Here is an 18735-nt window from a genome sequence, read left to right on the forward strand (position 1 = left end):
GACAGCTGGGCAATGCTTAATTTCGGGGCCAAGACCGAATGATAAGGATGTGAATGACGACAGTTGAGATGAATTAGTGTAGCCACTAAAGAGCGATTTTTTAATCAGGAGAAAGGAAAAACCTTGCCTTGCCAGATCGACGATTGGGTTAAAAATATCTCATCTGTCTGCTATTACAGTTGCAATGATGCCTCCCCAGCCTTGTTCTCCTTTGGAAGCAGGGATGGCTGTTGTCTCCTTTCACAGGCCAATTGGGCATTTCTTCACGTGCCATGGCACACATCTTCACGTGGCAGAAGCTGGAGGAAGTGGAAATAGACTGGAATAGACTCTTGAGAAGAAGAAAGTCAATGGAAGAATGTTGAGAAGCCTGCGGGAGTGGCTCTCACAGTGGATCTCGAAAGATGCCACATCTTTTGGACGGGCCGGTAGAAGGTTGAATTTTTTATTCTCGACAGGACCCCAAACCAGTCCATCATGAGTTTGGCTCGATGTCCGAGCTTTGAGACAACGGTCTCTCCGCTCAACTTCGTGTTTTTCGCATCAGACCACTCCGCTTACTGATCCGATCGGCGAAGCAAAACGCTAGAAGGGATAACAGCACCCATGTGAGTTTTTACGTGTTCACGTATCATGTTGGCGTCTATCATTGTTACTTCAGTGACCTGTCGTCTTGCGTACAACACCTCCCGCGCTGCAACCTGAACATTGTCATCAAGTGGCGCTTATTAGTGCGGTGATGGTGAGGGGGGAAGCACTCTGACGGGTAATTTTTTAATGCAAGCTAATCATTACTTCCAAAGCTCTGTTTAATGCTGAATTGAGTTCCACCTTTTGAAAAGCTTCTGATCAATACGGAGAACGTGGTTCTGCTATTAAATGCTGAGGCGTCCAAAGAATGATACGGTTCCTTTGGTTCATCCCATGCCAGCTGACGACGGCAGGGTTTGCAGGGCAGACACCAATTGCAAGGATGTATTTCTGGGAACCAGCCCCTCTTCGTTTGTCACTGATGCTGGACCGGCAGTGCACGGGTCGTCTGTAACTCTGCACCCTGGTTTGTTACCTCGTGTTGGCCATGGACGTCTTTCCATACGAGTCCATCATCATCTGCTCGAGCAATTGAACAACAATCTGATGGTAATTCTCGTTAAAGAAAAGATGACCATGACCAAAAGCATGAAGAGAGGAGATCTCCCAATAAAGACATCCCTCGTCCCGGTTCACCCGACAATACAGAGTTCATCACCAACTCAGATGCACTGATCAACATCCTCACTACGTTCACACCCTTTCGCCCCGCTCGCCCTGGAAGTTTCCGCCTACAGACTAGATCATCAATAACAGCTCCAGAAAAAGAAAAAGAAACAAGACAACCTGCAAAAAATACGAACATTGTCCAAATAGCGCATGCAATAGCTTCCGCACCACCCTCTAGCCCTCCCCAGCACAAGCCACGGCGTTTTCTGTAATTTACCCTGCCTCCAAAGGGATATGCATGCCCCGCGTAAAACAACATGGCGTATTTGATCATAAACAAAAAATATATCTTCAATTAAAACAAACGCCGCTCATTAATCTATAGGTTGTTCGTATATATGCAAAAAAAAAAAGTGAGAAGGCTTTATCTAACGGTTTAGGCCTTCTTCTCCACGTTTATCGACAAGCTGGGGACGTCGAATGTTACCGTCGTGTTGGCCGAGTAAGCTTCTGTTCCCCAGGACATGTAACCAATGTAATCGGATGACGAGGGGTAATTCGCGTTATCCATGGAGAGGATCTCCTCGATCAATGGCCAGAGATCACCATCAAACTTTTCAGTGGGCTCGTCGACGTACCATGTCAAGACTTTTTGCTTGGCCTGGTTGGTATCGTAGTAGAGTTTGCTGATCCGATTAGCATCGCATGCATATTCCCTGCGCGAGAAAGCTTGACTTACAATTCTGTACCGTGGAGAGTCTTTGTCGCCAGGGGGTTTGATCCATCAACGTTAAAGCCGAGAGGTTGTGTCGCAGGTCCAATGGCAGCAAACCACACCATGATTTCGTGCGACGCATCCTCACTGTCCTGCGCCTTCTTCTGATCGCTGTCCATGAACATATCCATCGCGACGTTGGCATTTAGTAGGTTCTTCTTCATTGCGGCGAGATCTGTCTTTGTAGCCTGTGTAGCGCCTTTTGCGGAACCGTTGCCAAGAGCGTATGTCCATTCGAAGTCGATCTCGATCTTGTCAATAGTGTTGAGCTTGGCGGGGAACACGGAGCCGTCGACTTTGATGTTGGGGAAGGCGTGGACAGGAGCGGTTTCGGGGCCTTGAGGGTATTCCCATACTACGGACCATCGAGGAGCGGTTGTTTTTGTTGCGTACGTTTCATTGTTGTTGATGTCGACCTGCCATGGTCAGAATCGGATGGGAGAGCTTGGTGTCGCATGACGGCATAGCATGATATGCATCATGAGGAGGTATCATGATAGAAAAAGTAGAGGATTGACTTACATATAAACATAAACCTCCGTCATCGCCTTCGTTCCAACCCCACTGATTAGGATTGACTGCGCGACAGTTAGCAAAGGTACAATCGTTACACAAGACTCGATCCCATCCCGAGTTACACAGTAACTCGATAGTTTGTACTCACGTGTATATTCTTGGCCCTTGGTATCAGGATGTATACCATAAGACTTTTGGCAATGTTGTTCCGTCGTAATGCCATTCTTCTTCTTTGGTGCTGTCGGTTTCGGATCTGGCTTGAACAAAGGCGGTCCACCCGATGCTTCACGCGAACTGTTAAGACCGATCAACACACCCAGCGTGATGGCGATAGGAAGGGCCAAAAGGCCAAAATTGACGAGGAACCGGATCGTCATAATTTCTGCTGGTGTTTCTGAGCAGAGAAGAGAAAAAGAATTGAACTGAATTGAACTGGACCTCCAAACAAAGGAGGAGGAAGAAACGAACAAGCTTTTGAAACTGCGTAGACGTTATCATTCGCACAGGCTGGTTATTCCCAAATTGGCTGCTAGCTAATGCGATGCACACTCCCCCCTCCCTTGCATATGCGGAGTGGCCAGTGGTGACTCTGTGGAAATGCCGACATGCCAATCACGTAGCGCACTGCCCAAGCTGATAGCACGCTCGCAGCTGAAAGTGCCCCTGATCTAAACCCGGGATTAACCCCTGCGCTGCTATACGAAGGGGGGTGTTGTGTTAGTGTATCTGTTAGTTGTTCCTGGATTAGTGTCACGGCATGCTCGGGTGGTTCGCTCGTGTTAATGGGCTGGAGCTTGTTTATTCCAAGAATACACCAATCCTGAACCGATACTGCACTGCACATACTTTGCAGAGACTGGGGGACGTGCCAGTTGGGAACCTACCTAAACTCAAATCAACACACCCCCATCGGATCTGCCTCTTGTCTCTATGTACTCTCCTCTCTCTCTCCCTTGTTTTTTCTTCTTCTTCTTCTTTCTAGTCAATCTTCTCTCGTTTTCTTGAACTCTTGGTATTTCTTTTCCCTTTCATACATCGTTTGCAAAGGTACCAGTCACTCGTTATAACCAAGAACATCCAAGGTTTGCCAAGATAAGCCATTGACTTTCTATCGGCTTGCATACTTTTTTGTACCACGTTGTACCTGCGGAACCCAAACGCATGCGTCCCACCCGTCCAGAGTCAAGATGAACGGGCATCATGGCTATGCAGAGGGGGAGCAGGAGAGGGAGTATAGGGAGATGGTAGAGATCGACGTGCAGCGTCAACATCAGCAGCAGCATGAACAGAGACAGTATCAGCAGCAGGAGTACTTCCAGCAAGACCTCCACTCTCCATACGGTCCCCCAGAGCAGCAATACACGCCGTATTCGCCCTATCATTCATCAACGGAAGAGTTTCAGGGCCGCTCTGTCACTGAGCAGGGACGACCCGCTAGGCCTTCACCAGCGCACTTTGACGATTACAGTCCAGCGCCTGAATGGCCTCCGCACATTGCCAATAGCCCTGGGCAGTACTTCAACGACACACCGGGTGGTTCACGCTCTGCATCGCCGACACTGCGAAGCGGTAGAGAAACACCAGCTCGTCTGCATCACCACCCGGGCAATTCGTCCGTCGACTGGAGACCATCCAGCCTAATGGTCAGCTCCCGCACCCTCGTCAACAAATCGTCCAACGTCACTGACTCCGTCAAACAGAACCAGAGCCACCTAAGTCTCGCTGCGCTTCTGCCCGGCGGGGGTTCGCCTCAGAGCAGCAGCGCAAACACACTTTATAACAAGGATTATATCGTTGACAGCAGCACTATTCAGCATGTGCATAAGCGCGACGACGCTGAGATCTGGGGTGGTTGGAAGCGATGGGTGTTTAGGCTTGTTCCTTTTCTCACGTTTGCGAATACTGGACTCTACATGGCGTATCTTGCGCTGAGAATTGCTTGTGTTATCTGGGCGCAGAATGCGGCGGATACGACGTATGCTGGTGCATGGATATTCATCGGTGTTGAGATTGCAACGGCGATTCCGTCATTGATGCATAATACGTGGACAATGTGGTCGATGAAGAAGAGGAACCGACCTAAGCTGCGATTGACAGGCAACGATGTGCCAACTGTCGATGCATTCATCACTTGCTGTGGTGAAGATGATGATCTGGTTATGGATACGGTGCGAGCGGCGTGTGATCTGGATTATCCCCGGGATCGATACAGAGTCATTCTGCTGGATGATGGAAAATCTTCTGGTCTGGAGGAAGCATGTGCGAAGTTGTCCATGACGTACCCGAACCTGTACTACATGGCTCGAGTCAAGATTCCTGGTCAACCTCATCATTTCAAGGCGGGTAACCTGAACTATGGTCTTGACGAGGTGCACAAACTGCCTGGAGGTGCCGGTCAATTCATGGCAGCTCTGGATGCTGATATGGTAAGCTATTCCCGCAAATTGAGCAACGACATACTTACAGTTGCAGATTCCCGAGCGTGACTGGCTCCGTGCTATTCTTCCTCACATGCTTATCGACCCCAAGATGGCTCTCGCATGCCCTCCCCAGCTCTTCTACAACACCCCTCCCTCGGATCCTCTCGCTCAAAGTCTCGATTTCTTCGTCCACGTCATTGAGCCCATCAAGGACGCTCTAGGTGTCGCTTGGTGCACCGGATCAGGCTACGTCGCTCGTCGTGAAGCTCTCGATGAGATTGGTAACTTCCCTCTTGGATCTCTGGCCGAGGATGTCGCTACATCGACTCTCATGCTCGGTAAGGGCTGGAAGACGGCTTTCATCCACGAACCTCTCCAGTTTGGTACTGTTCCTGAAGACTATGGCGGTCACCTTAAGCAGCGAACGCGATGGGCTATTGGAACAGTCGATACCTCTTTCAAGCTGAACTTTTGTCTTTGGGGCGACAAGGTTCGCCAGATGACCACCGCTCAGCGATTCTCCGGTTTCTTGTACGCCTCGTTGAGCATGTACACCATTCTGCTCACCATTTCGCTCTTCGCCATTCCGATTATCCTGATCATGCAGAAGCCTCTTGTGGCATATGCTACCGACGAGCAGCTCCGATGGTTGATCCGCGCGTGTTTCGCATCCGTCATATCGAACCGTCTCTGCGAGTTTGCTCTCTTCATTCCCGCAGGTTATCATACCGGTCAGCGAGGTTCGCGATATCAGCTCTGGATGTCTCCTTACATCGCGCTCTGCCTTATCCGATCGTTCATTCTGCCAACATGGCTCGGCGGTCAAACTCAAGCCTTCAAGCCAACAGGTTCGCTCGGCTCAGCCCTAAATGAGCGCGACGCCAAGCTCCGAAAGAACATGTTCCGACGTCTCTGGGGCATTCTCATCAACTACATGGCTCTTTTCCACTTCGCCTTTGTGTATCTCACCCTCGTCGCTGTGGTTCTCACATCGTTCCGATCATTTGTCACGACTCACACCGTTCGCGACACACTCACCGCCCTTCTCACCCACGCGTTCTGGCCACCTCTCACATTCCTCTTCATCTGCAGTTCGCTCTGGACACCGATTTCCTACGCGATTGACCCGCCTGCCATGCCTGACCGCGAGGACCTGCTGAACCGAGATCCAAAGACGCAGGTGGCGCATCCCACCACCCAAAGCAAGAAGATTGCTTTTGGCGGTCAAGCCGCGTGGTTCGAGTTGGAATACACGACAACTACTATTTATACATGCCTGGTCTTTGTGTGCTCATTCATTTTCTAGAAATGAGATGGGGCATAATAACGAAATGAACTGTAACGATAATGTACAAGGGCTGATACATACGAGGGAGGCAGCCCATGCTTCGTGGGTGAGATTGAAAGGCGCAAAGACCAATTGGCAAGGGTACTCATTGTTTGCTACTGGATTGTTTTTTTTTACATGGTATAGCACATATTGCACGCATCGCATTAAACATAAAGATAGAGATCAGCCCTTAAGCGGCATACGAATAATAGAATGGCATCAATTATCACATGAACCTCGGGCAGCGATAACGAGTGAGATCGGGAAATCTAGAGCTAAAAACACCAAGCGCAATAAAGGCCTCATAAGGCAATTTGATGCCTAAACAAAGCGTTCAATGCATGCAAGATGATGAACGCTGAGGCAAGAGAGTTTGAGGTCTCCGAGCTGGGATCTCAGAATACCAATCAAAGGCCTAATGAGTTGAAAGTTAAAGCAAAGGTCTCCTGAGTTCATCGTCAACTTGCATCAGGTTTATCTTCAAGTTGCCTTTTATCCTAAAGTTGCCTGTATTCTCGTCTCTTGTGATCGACGTCGCGTTTTCCTACCTCATCTCAATGGCCATTCAATTCAGCTGGGAACCTCACGCATGAAGCATTGAATCAGTGTCAACATGTGAAACCTTGACTCGAACAGGCTTGACTCAAGAAGAGGCGCTTAACCTTGGCCCCAGTCCACAAAAGCTCCCCTTGGTCCGTACCTACGCGACTCAATCAGCACCACAAAAGAAAAAAAACATCTCAATTTTATTTAGCGGAACAACTCTTGTTCCAGAAGTCTTCTCTGCGGCGCTCTAAATAACGTGACCATTCAGCCACTCACGAAAGGTCAGACCCTTATCTGCGGTGGTGTGCTCCACTCTCTTCAGGAACCCAAGACAAGCATGTGAGATTAGATCTTCTCTTCTCGAAATTGCCTCTTCTCTTTGCCTTTAGCCTTTCGTATCAGAAGAGGCGATCCCACGGTAGACTTTCTCTCACCGCAATTGAAGAGCTCAACAAAATTGTAGTATAGCAGCAAGGCTCCCTTGCAAGAATGAACCCACTCGGTTAACCTCTGTGCTAAGCTCACAGCTTAAGGGTCCTTTTTCGTTCTCCACATCGTGAACACGTCTCCCTCAACTCTCCATGATCTCCCGCACATCGTGGGGCCATGATTGGCCTGCCACGAGTCCAAGTTCTGGACCCCTATTCATGGGTCCCTGAAGTTTGGTGGTCTTCTCAGAAGTTTTTTTTTTTTCGTATGCTATTTCGGATTAGGTCAAGACCGGTAATCCTGAGACGAGGTCTGGTCTGGTATCAGTAGCTAGGAATAAATAATAAGAGCTTTGTTGGGGCGGGAACCTTCTTCTTCTCCCCGTCACCTCCCGCCTCTCTTCTTTCTCTCCTCCTCTTTAAACTTTCCTTCTCTTCCTCTCGAGTGAGTCTTGACAATTGCATCTTCTGCATACGTTAGTACAATGGCGACTCGACAGCGAACTGCCACCACTGTTGTGGTCGAGGACCTCCCCAAGGTATGTCGGTCAAGCAGCTCCCCTCATCGCACCCTAACTCGTGCCCAGGTCACTCTTGAGGCCAAGTCTGAACCTCAGTTCCCCGATATCAAGACCATCAAGGATGCCATTCCCGCGCACTGCTTCCAGCCCTCGCTCGTCACCTCATTCTACTACGTCTTCCGCGATTTTGCCATGGTCTCTGCCCTTGTCTGGGCAGCTCTCACCTACATCCCCAGCATTCCCGACCAGACCCTCCGCGTCGCAGCATGGATGGTCTATGGCTTCGTCCAGGGTCTCTTCTGCACCGGTGTCTGGATTCTCGGCCATGAGTGCGGCCACGGTGCTTTCTCCCTCCATGGAAAGATCAACAATGTGACCGGCTGGTTCCTCCACTCGTTCCTCCTCGTCCCCTACTTCAGCTGGAAGTACTCTCACCACCGCCACCACCGCTTCACCGGCCACATGGATCTCGACATGGCTTTCGTCCCCAAGACTGAGCCCAAGCCTTCCAAGTCGCTCATGATCGCTGGCATTGACGTCGCTGAGCTTGTTGAGGATACCCCCGCTGCTCAGATGGTCAAGCTCATCTTCCACCAGCTTTTCGGATGGCAGGCGTATCTCTTCTTCAACGCTAGCTCCGGCAAGGGCAGCAAGCAGTGGGAGCCCAAGACTGGCCTTTCCAAGTGGTTCCGAGTCAGTCACTTCGAGCCTACCAGCGCTGTTTTCCGCCCCAATGAGGCCATCTTCATCCTCATCTCCGATATCGGTCTTGCTCTTATGGGAACTGCTCTGTACTTTGCTTCCAAGCAAGTTGGTGTTTCGACCATTCTCTTCCTCTACCTTGTTCCCTACTTGTGGGTTCACCACTGGCTCGGTAAGTTCAAGATCAATCGGATTGATCGACTCGTTGCTAATTGATTAGTTGCCATTACCTACCTCCACCACCACCACACCGAGCTCCCTCACTACACCGCTGAGGGCTGGACCTACGTCAAGGGAGCTCTCGCCACTGTCGACCGTGAGTTTGGCTTCATCGGAAAGCACCTCTTCCACGGTATCATTGAGAAGCACGTTGTTCACCATCTCTTCCCGTAAGTCACCTGTCTCAATGGCACCAATCCACATCTAACCCCTCGCAGTAAGATCCCCTTCTACAAGGCTGACGAGGCCACCGAGGCCATCAAGCCCGTCATCGGCGACCACTACTGCCACGACGACCGAAGCTTCTTGGGCCAGCTGTGGACCATCTTCGGCACCCTCAAGTACGTCGAGCACGACCCTGCCAGGCCTGGCGCTATGCGATGGAACAAGGACTAGAGCTCCGGGTCTGGTACTCGTACTGGTCTGAGGCAAAGTGCTAGGTTATGATAGACAATTGTGATAGACATAAACGATAGATCAAGTTAGACACGACACGCGACATACGCGATTAGAAGAAACTAGACAAGCTAGAGCACTTGGCTTTCGCGCTTGGGACGCAATAAAATGGAGTTTGTTTGTTAAACTGGAGATTGAAGGGATTTGTTGAGTGAGCAAGTGAGGCACAGCCTGAGATCCATGATTCAATCCCCGCACTTGTCGCCTCCGGGGCGTTTAAATTATCTTCCGCCAGATGCCAAGTCCGCGTTCCGCCACTGGAGTCTCAGAATGTGAGGAGACAAAATCGTGAAACACTGAGATAACAGGATGAATCAGATATCAACTATTCTCTAGCGCAAACATGAAATTGGGTAGCATCATAGATATCCTCACATTTTGCCACGATAAGGGGTGATTTTCAGGAGATTGTCAAGGTTCAAGCCCATGTCAAGGCACCCTAGAACCCCCGAAGCCCCTGTTAATGCGGCGGAGTTTGGCGGGCTTTCCGCTGCGCCATATCCGACAATCTGATCTGGTAGTGACAGTGGAGGTTTCAATCAATTGAGATCTGTTCCATTAAGAATCGATATGGAGACAGCGCACTCAAGTAGACGAAAAGGTGAGATTACGGTAAGATATCATATGGAAATTGGTCTAATGTCGTTCTGTAGCGTGCGATTACTGTGTATCGCGGAAAATTAAATGCGACGGGCGCAAACCGACATGCTCGAATTGTACACTATACGCGGTTACCTGCAAGACGACAGTGACAAGTCGAAGAAAGACGCCTCGGGACGGCGGAATCACTCCGGCGCCCTCGGTCCAGTCTGAGACTCAGTAGGTACCTGCAATTAAGTGTCGTTTCGTTGTTGTTAATGATCGCAAAGGCCCGATCGCATGTCCGGTCTTGAAGAGCGCTTAGCTAACATAGAGGCTCTTCTCTCCGCGCTTGGGGGACTTAGAGTACCAGAAACACAGCCAGGACTCGACATTTCTCTCAGCGATATTGATGTTTCTGGATCTTCAAATAGTTGGGGCATTTCGCCAATTCAGACATCTTTGGACGTAGCCCATTGCCAACATACAGCTATCTCAAATGCGGGCTCCCAATTGACCAAGGCTGCGAGCTCAGATCAGCTCGAGCTCGCTCCTCTATCAGAAGTCCTCCCACTCGTGGACAACTATTTCCGTAATTACAACACCATAATCCCACTACTCGAAGAAAATGTATTCATGCGCATGCTTCTCGATTGGTACTCTTCATCCACCAAGCGCTCTACGGTCGCATGGGCTGCTATAAATGTCGTCTTGGCCATCAATTATCGCGTCCTTGAGGGAAAGACAATGGACGACCCTGCGTTTTCCCAAAGCATCCGTAATGTACGCTCTGTAATGTCAGAGTTAATGATGCAAAGCCAGGACTTGATGGGATTGCAAGTACTTCTGGGCATGGTGATCCTGTTTCAAGGATCTTCAGAGGTCCAACTCGCTATTGTTCTAACTGGGAGCGTCATTCGGCTTGCACAAAGTCTACGGTTGAACTCGAAGAAGGCATTGGCAGGACTGTCGAAATCGAAACAGGCGCATAGAACTCGTCTGTTCTGGCTTACATACATCTATGACAGGGTACGTTGAACTCGCCAACTACACCCATGATACTAACGACTGGCAGGAAATGGCTCAGAGGTCTCAATGCCCGTATCACCAGCCCGACTGTGAAACAGACATGGACCTACCAGAAGCGAACCCTGAAGAAAATCTTGGTATCATCACCTCATCAACCGACACCATTCGGTTCAACTACCTCCGTTCATGCGCCAAGTTTGCATTCATCCAAGGAAAAGCCCATGATCTTCTCTACAGCCAAAAGTCCCATACCTTCACACCAGAAAGGAAAGCCAGATCAATCGCTCTGATAGAAGAATTGCTAAAAGAATGGGTGGACGAAATACCCCCAGAGCTTCGTACCAGAGAAGGTATTGATGAGAGGCTATCCCCATTAGCAAGGGATATGATGGCAAATCTGTGGTCTCGCCATATTGAGACCCGGATCAAGATTCACTCGATATTCACCTTTGAAGATACGTGGATCAATAGAGTGAGGCGGTATCTCTCACCTGCTGTGATAGATGTCAGCGACGACGTTGATGGTGAGGTCAGAAGAGCGGACCTTACACCTCTACCAGCGGGATGGGACGAATGCGTTGGCAATGGTCGAGTTTGTCTGGAATTAATCAGTTCGGCAAAACTGACAGAGTATATCCTATGGTAAGCCTCCCCAAGCTTCTTATACTACTAGTACTGACATAAGTGATAGGCTTCATACATGCACCGCACTCCCATGTCTGATCCTCATCATAGTCAACATGATCGAGTTTCCCGAGCACGATCTCGTTACGCAGGATCGGAAGCTTTTGGATAGTTGTTTTGTAGTCTTTGAAGATATGATCCAATATTTGCCCAAGGAGCCGTTTAGCACAATATTATCTATCTCTCATCAGCTGGATCGAAGGGCTAAGGGGCAGGTTTACCGCACTTTGCTGATGAAGGGGGATGTATCCCATGAGAATGATTTCCAGATGAGTCCTTCGACTGCGTGGGCACTTTTGGATGATATCGAGTTTCAGTGATGGAAGAACTGACCACTGTTTTGTTGGACTATCTATAGTTGAGTATTATTTCATCACAATGTGTTCAATCATAGCTTATCTTACAAAAGCATATCAAGGAAACAATTTCATGCAAGCGACATAAGGGTATATCCTAACATCAACGGCTATGATGTAATTCTATGGTATAGCGCCCGCAGTTCCTCTGATAGCCCTCTCGTTCTCCTTCGTCAACTCTACACCAAAATACTTCCACAAAGCTTCTAGTCTCTCTTCCTCCGTCTTGAAAGTCTTTTCCCACTTAGTCTCTCCACCCTTTCTATACTTGAATAAATTTCCGTCGATGATAAAGGCACCATCAATGACACCACCTACGTTTTTCAAGTTCCTAGCGCTTCCGTCTGAATAATCCTCCTTCTCAGAAGTGAACTGCACACTGACAACCTTGAAAGTGAAGAAGCTTGAAGGACTTTTAGAAGGAGACATGTTGAAGACTCGAATATCTTCAGGCAAAACCTCATAGTCCATGAAGCACCATTGAGGAACCCACTCGCCTCCATCGTGGGATCGATATTCGTATATCCAGAGCTTTTGATTGCTGACATTTTGTGCGATAATATCATGCCGCAATCGCATTTGAAAACCGCTTGATCCCTTGTGAATACGTTCATGCTCAACTTCCAACGGTTCAGTCGGATTCCGTGCCCCAAAGCCAACATCAACGGCATATGTCCTCCCAGCAATATTCACCAAACTGAGGCAATGTGAAGTACCTCCAAATCTCCCAGCATCAGGGTTAAAGACCCTTGATCCAACCATATATGTATGGAAACCTAGGGAGAGAAGAACCGTGTTGAATAGAGTGTTGTTCTCCATGCAATAACCGCCTCGTTTCTCATTCACGATCTTATCGTAGAGATGATCGGCGTTGACGTCGACGATGCGATGCCATGAGTAGTGAAGAGTAAGGTTTTCAAAGGGAACTGTGAGAATTTGTTGTTTTGTCAAAGTGTCGAGGTAGGACTGTTGATCTTCAGACGAGAGGTTGCTGATGTCGTACTGACGATCAGATGCCGGGAAGGCAATCCGATCGTAGTACTTCTCGAGCTGAGACTTGCTATATCGAATCCGATCTGCCATATTACAGTTGCCAGAGAAGTTTATACGAGTACCAGACATTTTCATCAGTTCTAGGACTATTTATTTAATTGTTCTAACGTCGGTTATGGGATTTGTCATCAGTCATCGGGCGGCTATGGGAGTCGGCTTTTGGTGACTCCCAATGTGGATCATGTTGATAATAATGAGGTCATTGGCCAATTAAGAATGTGACGCTATTGAAGCTGAACCACGACATCGTGGCCTGGCCATGACCCGGAGCATGTTCATATAAACGTTCTGTTGTCAATGTTAAGTAAGCATGTAGTGTACCATAGCTATAAAACGCCATTGGTTACGAGCTTAACGGTTTTCACCGTTATTGAAACTTAGATAACATAGGCAGACTGATCTATAGAAAGTTGGGGACGATGGACATGGCCGAGATATTGATAGGCCTGCAAAACTGAAATGAACATAAAAGAGTGATTGGGTAAGATATTAAATATTATTTCTTCATCGGCAAACCAATGCGCAGAATATCATACCGTTCCGGAGTACGAATGCCTGGGAGTTCCGCGGAACTCCGACCTACCCGGAACTCCAGTCAACTCCGCCAAGCGAAAGGATTCACTGATGATATTGTAGCTCATACCAGGAAAGCCATAGAATTGTATTGATATAAATAATGCAAGAGTCACTCTGTAATTATGATAATTCTCTCTATCCAAGTTCATTAGCAACCTTGGCGTGATAGTATATGATCCTCCGAAGCTATCACGGCAGCTCACGACTTACACCATCAACATGACGGGAACAATCATCATAACCGGTGCCAATGGCTCTCTCGCCCTTGCTTACATATCGCACCTCATAAAGATCCACCCATCATATACCATCCTCGCAACAGTCCGCGATGCATCTCCCTCCGACCCCAACACCGCCCAACTCTCATCCCTCCTCTCATCACACCCCAAATCCTCCATCGAAGCTCTCGACCTCTGTCTTCTCTCCAACGTAAGAGGCTTCTCTGAAAACACAGCAAAGCGTGTAGCTACTGGAGAAATACCACCTATAAAAGCTATCATCTGCAACGCTTTCACCATGTCTGTGTCAGAGCAGGTTTATACTCCCGATGGTTTTGAAAGAACATTTCAGGTTAATCATTTATCTCATTTTGTATTTGTGCTAAAGTTGATTGGGAGGATGGCGAGTGATGGGAGAATCGTGATGCTTGGTTCGGATACGCACTATACAACTCGTTCGCATCCGCTGTTTAGACAACGACCTGGTATTCCAGAGGATACTGAGCTTTTAGTCAAGCCGTTGCCTGATAAGAAAGGGAAGGAGTATGATGGAGGATTTCATCGGTATGGAAACTCGAAGTTGGCGAATATCATGTTCATGCACGACCTCAACGCCAAGCTCGAGAAGGTAAGCCTATGCCACTGTCTCAACATCATCAAGCTGACATATTAGAACCCCAAACTCTCTGGCATTACAGCTATAGCAATGGACCCTGGCGGCATGGTCGATTCCCGTGCGCACAGGATTCAGACGCCGTTTATGCGGTTTGCCTTTAGTCTTGTACTTATATCACTCCCTGTTCTTCGCCACTTCACCGATACTATGAGATCAGCGGCACAATCAGGTCGAGAGCTAGTTGAGTTGAGCGTTGGTGAGAGATTCAAGGGCGCGAAAGGATATTTCATGGGTGCCAGGCGAGAGGAAGAGGATATTGCATGTAAGGATGTCCATAAGAGGGAGCTGTTGTGGAATGCTTGCTGGAAGTGGGCTGGGATGAAGGAGGAAGAAACTGTTTTGTTCTGATGACGTTAAGGTTTGGGGTTTGTATGGCTGGGGGTCTGTATAAGGCATCAAGAGGGTGATGTCTTTCTGCTATAGTGCTGCAAGACCAGAAGGAAGATATGATCAGCGGCAAATAAATTGCATGGAAGAACGAACACAGACGAAGCAATGGCCGATGGATGGAAGCAAGAGCTACACTACAGATTGAAGGCAGCAAATACTGTCATAAGTATGATCATAAAATATCGAGTCTCAATTTCTATATTCAAGTCTACAGGACCCATGTACACCTAATCACCAAACATACCGAAACAGAAAACGCCCTCTAAGAGCCATGAATGAACGCCATAGCGCTTTAGTACAACTGCAATCTGTTAGTATCACACCTTCAGCAGTAATTAAGTCACCTTACCCAGTTGAGCAGCCACATCACTCCAAGGATGGCTGCAACGCGCATGTGAAGGCCAGTCGTAACAGACTTGGCAAAGTCTTTTGCGCGGTCCAAGTGGACGTTGTTGAGCATGGGCATGTTCTCCCATACAGGCTCAACAATCTTCAGCTCGCCCTCATCTTCATCATCTTCCACAATCTCTGGCATGCCTTGCTTTGGCTTAGCCTCACCGAGAATGAGTTTGACAATCTTGCCGGATGCTTCGGCGACCAGGTGGCTGACCCAGAAGAAGATGGGGACAATGACTGCGAGATCTCGCCATCGGTCATTGAGGAGACTGGCATCGCCCTTGAAGATATCCAAGAGTAGGACGCCCTTCGTGTCAGCGGCCAGGAAGACGTGGAACTGCAGGATGAATGTCTCGAGAGAGCATCGACCGAGCCACGCCGCGGCGGTAGAGTAGTAGTTCCTCATGGTAGCAGTAGCGTTTCGGAGAGCGATGAAGGCAAGAATAGGCACCGCCGCAATGACCGGGTGCATCATGATATAGGCCTTTCTGTCGCCAATGTATGTGCAGAGGTAAGCATAGCCAAGGATTGACAGGGCGGAAGGAATGATGGCAGCTTTGTAGTTGGTGTACCAAGCAGAATCACGCTCGAGTCGCTGTTGCGCGACACCAGCAAGCATGCCCACAAACACAATGGCTCCATCAAGGGTGACTCTGAACATCCACTCGTCGAGGTTCCACTTGATGCGGAAGACGACATCGAGGATTGCGAAAGCCCATTGGGTGAGTGGGGTGAAGTTGAGAATGACTGTAACGATGATGAAAGACACAAAGATCTTGCTCGTGACGATCTTGACACTATCGTTGAAGCCGGAGCAGATAGCCATGGTGGCATAGACGACCATGAACCAGAAGCTGACAAGAGGCGCAAAGTAGTAAAACATGTAGTCAGTTCCCATGACGTAAGGAAGGGCACAGCTCAAGATGTTCAGGCGCAGCATGACACTTGCAATGCGACGGAATGAAAAGTCCTTCTTGGAGAGGAAGTAGATGGTATGTCCGTATCCAGTCTGGAACAGGTAGGCAGCGACAAGCAATCGGATGAAGATGTAGATGGGAAGATCACGAATTGCACCAGTCCAGTGGTAAACAAGAATGGCAGCCTGCATCCAACCCTTCCACTCTTCAGTCTGATCTCTTGAGAGGGCAGACCAGAGTGTCACGAAGACTACAAGCAGCCCCGCGATTGCGATTGATGGACGAACATCACCAAAAACATCGCGCAAACGATGAAGAAGAGAAGCTGCAGCCATGATGGTGCTGCCAAGAACAGTCTTCAACAATTACCGGTGCTTATATCGCCGAGCGCTGAAGCTGTTGGTTCACCCTTGGAGAACAGATGGGTACGGTCGGCAGCGAAACAGTAGAGAAGAGAGACAGCAAACATGCCAACCTTCATGTCGAGCCACTTGATCTCAATGGATGAAACAAGAGTGATGCCCTCGTAGCAGATGCACGCAATGACGTAGAGAGTAGCGAGGCCGAGAATGGCAATCTGAACCCATGGCCGCGAGCCGTAATCTGTGCAGCAGGTTCGAGTGTAGGGATATCCGTTCATTCGATCAAGCTTGGCGTTGCATCGGGCATTGAGCAGAATGTTGGCTTTGATCTCAGCGACGGTGTCAATGACGTGAAAGCCAGTCTGGGTTCTGTCGACAATAGCCTCGGGCTGATTGAGTGAGAGTTGAGGGAATGCTCGGAGCAGACGGAGGTTATGCTCCTCTTCCTGGCTGTACATGACTTTGTCAATGTTTTCGACTTCGCCCTTGTGAATACCCTTAGGTCCAGTGCGGTACTCGGGAAGTTCATTGTAGTATGGAGGTGCGACGGGGGCGAGGAAGACTTCATTACCAATGCCTTCGACAGGGTCCATTGGTCCTGTACCGAATTTGGTGAGGTCTCCAAAGTGGAGGATGTCGGTGATGTTGTCCAGAGCCTCGGCGAATCGCTTGTCAGACTCATTGGCGAACCAGTTACCAGCGAACCAAGCACCAGCGCCCAGCATGATAAGACCAGGATCGGAGCCATGATGCTTTTCTTTTCGCTTCGCTTTCTCTTCAGCCGACTCCTTGACCTGGCTATGCTTGTGCTTGTCTTCGCTGATTCGCTCGAGCTGTTCTCGTAGAGGGTGGCCTGGTTGGGTATGGTAAAACGGGTTCCAGATGTGCAGCATTCGGACGCCATTGAAGGTTGTGTTGTAGCTTTGGTGAGGCTTGGCCTTCTTGCGACTTTTTATGGCCCTCTTACGATCCAACTAATTACCAGTCAGTAGCAGAACAATGCGCGGATGCGGGCATGATTTACCAATCGCGCAGTGCCCCAGTATATCTGTCGTGTCGTCGAGTCGCCGGAAAAGACCAAATGGCGATCCCCCATGCAATCCTTTATGTCCTGCGCCGTGTAATGATGCAACATGCATCCATCAGGCTGCCAATTCGTGAATGGCTTCCTCGCACCCTTCTCATCCGGAGCATGGATCCAGCTGCCATTTCGTTCACTCTCGCCCAGCAGCGCTCTACATCGATACGGATCATCTGAAGGATAGACATTGTGAAAAGCCAACGAGCCCAGCAAGACCAGACAAAAGACGATTGGAAGAAATCTCGCCGCAAAGCCCATGGGCCGCGATGGTTCCGACATGATGTAAGAGAATGTGGTTATGCGTCGGGCAAAGGTCAAGAGCCTGCGAAGTGACGAGATGAGAAGATAAAGGGCTCTCTTGGCCTTGGACAAGTATGAAGACAAATTCTGGTGGCGTAAGAAGGATGATGTCCCATGCTTCATCCCCTGAGGCCGTTGGGGCATGATAGTATGAACTAACGACAAGCCTAGATTGAGTGTGTGTCCAAAAGCAGTTGGGTTGGGCAGAAGAAAAGGAGAGACAAGAGCTAAAAGCCACGGGGAAAAATGGGTAGCAAGGCGATTCAGAGAGTGATCAGCAAAGGAGAAGGAATGAATGAGCAGAAAGAATACCTAGGGCAGTAAACGAAAAAAGAAAAGAAAAGAAAAGAAAGAGAGACAGAGTAAAACAGGCCGATGATGATATTGTACGAAAATGCAGTGTCACCTCTCACAACGGCCACGGACACGGAAGGCAAGATACTACTTATTACACAGACATTTCGACCCCTAGAAAAGAACCCCTCAGCGGAACAAGAATCCCACTTGCCAGGTCCCCTCATCTCTAAACCTCATGTCAAGCTCAGTAGTTTATTGCTAGTCTCCGTCCGTTGCAGCACGGACATGGCACTACAGCTCAATAGCCAGCGCCACGCAATAAAGCACCCCTGACTAAAGAAGCAAGACAGCGCCTGTACTCCGCCAAAATAACAAGCTTTTTCCACTCCCGTGTCAATTTTTTCTTCAGTGTTAAGATTAGGTTGGAAAAGTCAATCGCGTGCGTGGCCTGTTTCCCCACTGATCAAAAGGAGTAATTACATATGGATAATATTAACCTTATAAATTAAATAAAAACTCAATCAATTTGTTTGCCTGAATGTTTATTGCCGGTTTGCTTGCCGCGTGTCAACCCTTGGACACATCCAGTGATTGCCCTGATCTTCAAGGACAGATATGTACAGTAGGGGATACATAGCTTATGCATCTACCTATTCCCCGTCTCGTCTCTTTTGGGTGGCGAATCTGATACAAGTGTCGCACTGATCG

At 48.8% G+C, this 18735-nt stretch overlaps 8 protein-coding genes across 18 annotated transcripts; 5 read left to right on the top strand and 3 right to left on the bottom strand.

The window, feature by feature from the left end:
• Positions 1 to 471: 471 nt before the first annotated feature.
• On the bottom strand, positions 472 to 2982 carry FOXG_03791 (uncharacterized protein). Of its 2 annotated transcripts, XM_018381648.1 has the most exons (4): positions 2640 to 2982; positions 2498 to 2553; positions 1940 to 2391; positions 472 to 1886 (listed from the first exon to the last, which is right to left on the bottom strand). In XM_018381648.1, exons 1-4 carry the CDS (start codon positions 2866 to 2868, stop codon positions 1637 to 1639), a joined length of 987 nt encoding a protein of 328 aa, XP_018238193.1. In that variant the 5' UTR covers positions 2869 to 2982; the 3' UTR covers positions 472 to 1636. The 2 variants fall into 2 exon arrangements, with proteins under 2 accessions (XP_018238193.1, XP_018238194.1); XM_018381649.1 differs by having other exon boundaries at positions 472 to 2391.
• A 696-nt stretch (positions 2983 to 3678) lies between these two features.
• On the top strand, positions 3679 to 6217 carry FOXG_03792 (uncharacterized protein; the record flags this gene model as incomplete). Of its 2 annotated transcripts, XM_018381651.1 has the most annotated exons (3): positions 3679 to 4134; positions 4192 to 4917; positions 4964 to 6217. In XM_018381651.1, 3 exons carry the CDS (start codon positions 3679 to 3681, stop codon positions 6215 to 6217), a joined length of 2436 nt encoding a protein of 811 aa, XP_018238196.1. The 2 variants fall into 2 exon arrangements, with proteins under 2 accessions (XP_018238196.1, XP_018238195.1); XM_018381650.1 differs by having other exon boundaries at positions 3679 to 4917.
• A 372-nt stretch (positions 6218 to 6589) lies between these two features.
• FOXG_18659 (uncharacterized protein) lies at positions 6590 to 6691 on the top strand (the record flags this gene model as incomplete). The annotated part of the gene is made up of 1 exon (XM_018398796.1): positions 6590 to 6691. The coding sequence occupies one exon, from the start codon at positions 6590 to 6592 to the stop codon at positions 6689 to 6691; it is 102 nt and encodes a 33-aa protein (XP_018238197.1).
• Positions 6692 to 6995: 304 nt separating this feature from the next.
• FOXG_03793 (omega-6 fatty acid desaturase (delta-12 desaturase)) lies at positions 6996 to 9434 on the top strand. Of its 7 annotated transcripts, XM_018381653.1 has the most exons (4): positions 6996 to 7754; positions 7803 to 8610; positions 8659 to 8827; positions 8876 to 9434. In XM_018381653.1, the coding sequence occupies exons 1-4, from the start codon at positions 7701 to 7703 to the stop codon at positions 9051 to 9053; spliced, it is 1209 nt and encodes a 402-aa protein (XP_018238199.1). In that variant the 5' UTR covers positions 6996 to 7700; the 3' UTR covers positions 9054 to 9434. The 7 variants fall into 7 exon arrangements, with proteins under 7 accessions (XP_018238199.1, XP_018238198.1, XP_018238204.1 ...); XM_018381652.1 differs by having other exon boundaries at positions 6996 to 8610; XM_018381658.1 differs by having other exon boundaries at positions 7803 to 8827.
• Positions 9435 to 9612: 178 nt separating this feature from the next.
• FOXG_03794 (uncharacterized protein) lies at positions 9613 to 11846 on the top strand. 3 transcript variants are annotated; one of them, XM_018381659.1, is made up of 5 exons: positions 9613 to 9714; positions 9767 to 9932; positions 9983 to 10721; positions 10768 to 11363; positions 11413 to 11846. In XM_018381659.1, the coding sequence occupies exons 1-5, from the start codon at positions 9684 to 9686 to the stop codon at positions 11723 to 11725; spliced, it is 1845 nt and encodes a 614-aa protein (XP_018238205.1). In that variant the 5' UTR covers positions 9613 to 9683; the 3' UTR covers positions 11726 to 11846. The 3 variants fall into 3 exon arrangements, with proteins under 3 accessions (XP_018238205.1, XP_018238206.1, XP_018238207.1); XM_018381660.1 differs by having other exon boundaries at positions 9613 to 9932; XM_018381661.1 differs by having other exon boundaries at positions 9767 to 10721.
• On the bottom strand, positions 11826 to 12939 carry FOXG_03795 (uncharacterized protein). Its single transcript, XM_018381662.1, has one exon. The coding sequence runs from the start codon at positions 12887 to 12889 to the stop codon at positions 11885 to 11887; it is 1005 nt and encodes a 334-aa protein (XP_018238208.1). The 5' UTR covers positions 12890 to 12939; the 3' UTR covers positions 11826 to 11884.
• A 670-nt stretch (positions 12940 to 13609) lies between these two features.
• Positions 13610 to 14632, top strand: FOXG_03796 (uncharacterized protein; the record flags this gene model as incomplete). Its single annotated transcript, XM_018381663.1, has 2 exons — positions 13610 to 14236; positions 14282 to 14632. The coding sequence occupies 2 exons, from the start codon at positions 13610 to 13612 to the stop codon at positions 14630 to 14632; spliced, it is 978 nt and encodes a 325-aa protein (XP_018238209.1).
• Positions 14633 to 15014: 382 nt separating this feature from the next.
• Positions 15015 to 17709, bottom strand: FOXG_03797 (uncharacterized protein; the record flags this gene model as incomplete). The annotated part of the gene is made up of 3 exons (XM_018381664.1): positions 15015 to 16237; positions 16357 to 17323; positions 17374 to 17709. The coding sequence occupies 3 exons, from the start codon at positions 17707 to 17709 to the stop codon at positions 15015 to 15017; spliced, it is 2526 nt and encodes an 841-aa protein (XP_018238210.1).
• Positions 17710 to 18735: the final 1026 nt, after the last annotated feature.

This window comes from Fusarium oxysporum, chromosome 4 (genome assembly GCF_000149955.1).
Source record: "Fusarium oxysporum f. sp. lycopersici 4287 chromosome 4, whole genome shotgun sequence".
Classification (NCBI taxonomy): Eukaryota; Fungi; Ascomycota; class Sordariomycetes; order Hypocreales; family Nectriaceae; genus Fusarium; species Fusarium oxysporum.

What these genes read in the sequence shown, in the direction of transcription:
- FOXG_03791 (XM_018381648.1), bottom strand. Translation starts at nt 2,868, where the DNA reads ATGACGATCCGGTTCCTCGTCAATTTTGGCCTTTTGGCCCTTCCTATC. An exon ending in ACGGAGGTTTATGTTTATAT is followed by an intron (nt 2,392 to 2,497) that starts GTAAGTCAATCC and finishes TGACCATGGCAG; the next exon opens with GTCGACATCAACAACAATGA. An exon ending in ACTCTCCACGGTACAGAATT is followed by an intron (nt 1,887 to 1,939) that starts GTAAGTCAAGCT and finishes TAATCGGATCAG; the next exon opens with CAAACTCTACTACGATACCA.
- FOXG_03793 (XM_018381652.1), top strand. Translation starts at nt 7,701, where the DNA reads ATGGCGACTCGACAGCGAACTGCCACCACTGTTGTGGTCGAGGACCTC. An exon ending in GTGGGTTCACCACTGGCTCG is followed by an intron (nt 8,611 to 8,658) that starts GTAAGTTCAAGA and finishes CTAATTGATTAG; the next exon opens with TTGCCATTACCTACCTCCAC. An exon ending in GTTGTTCACCATCTCTTCCC is followed by an intron (nt 8,828 to 8,875) that starts GTAAGTCACCTG and finishes AACCCCTCGCAG; the next exon opens with TAAGATCCCCTTCTACAAGG.
- FOXG_03794 (XM_018381659.1), top strand. Translation starts at nt 9,684, where the DNA reads ATGGAGACAGCGCACTCAAGTAGACGAAAAG. An exon ending in GCACTCAAGTAGACGAAAAG is followed by an intron (nt 9,715 to 9,766) that starts GTGAGATTACGG and finishes GTCGTTCTGTAG; the next exon opens with CGTGCGATTACTGTGTATCG. An exon ending in TTACATACATCTATGACAGG is followed by an intron (nt 10,722 to 10,767) that starts GTACGTTGAACT and finishes AACGACTGGCAG; the next exon opens with GAAATGGCTCAGAGGTCTCA.
- FOXG_03795 (XM_018381662.1), bottom strand. Translation starts at nt 12,889, where the DNA reads ATGAAAATGTCTGGTACTCGTATAAACTTCTCTGGCAACTGTAATATG.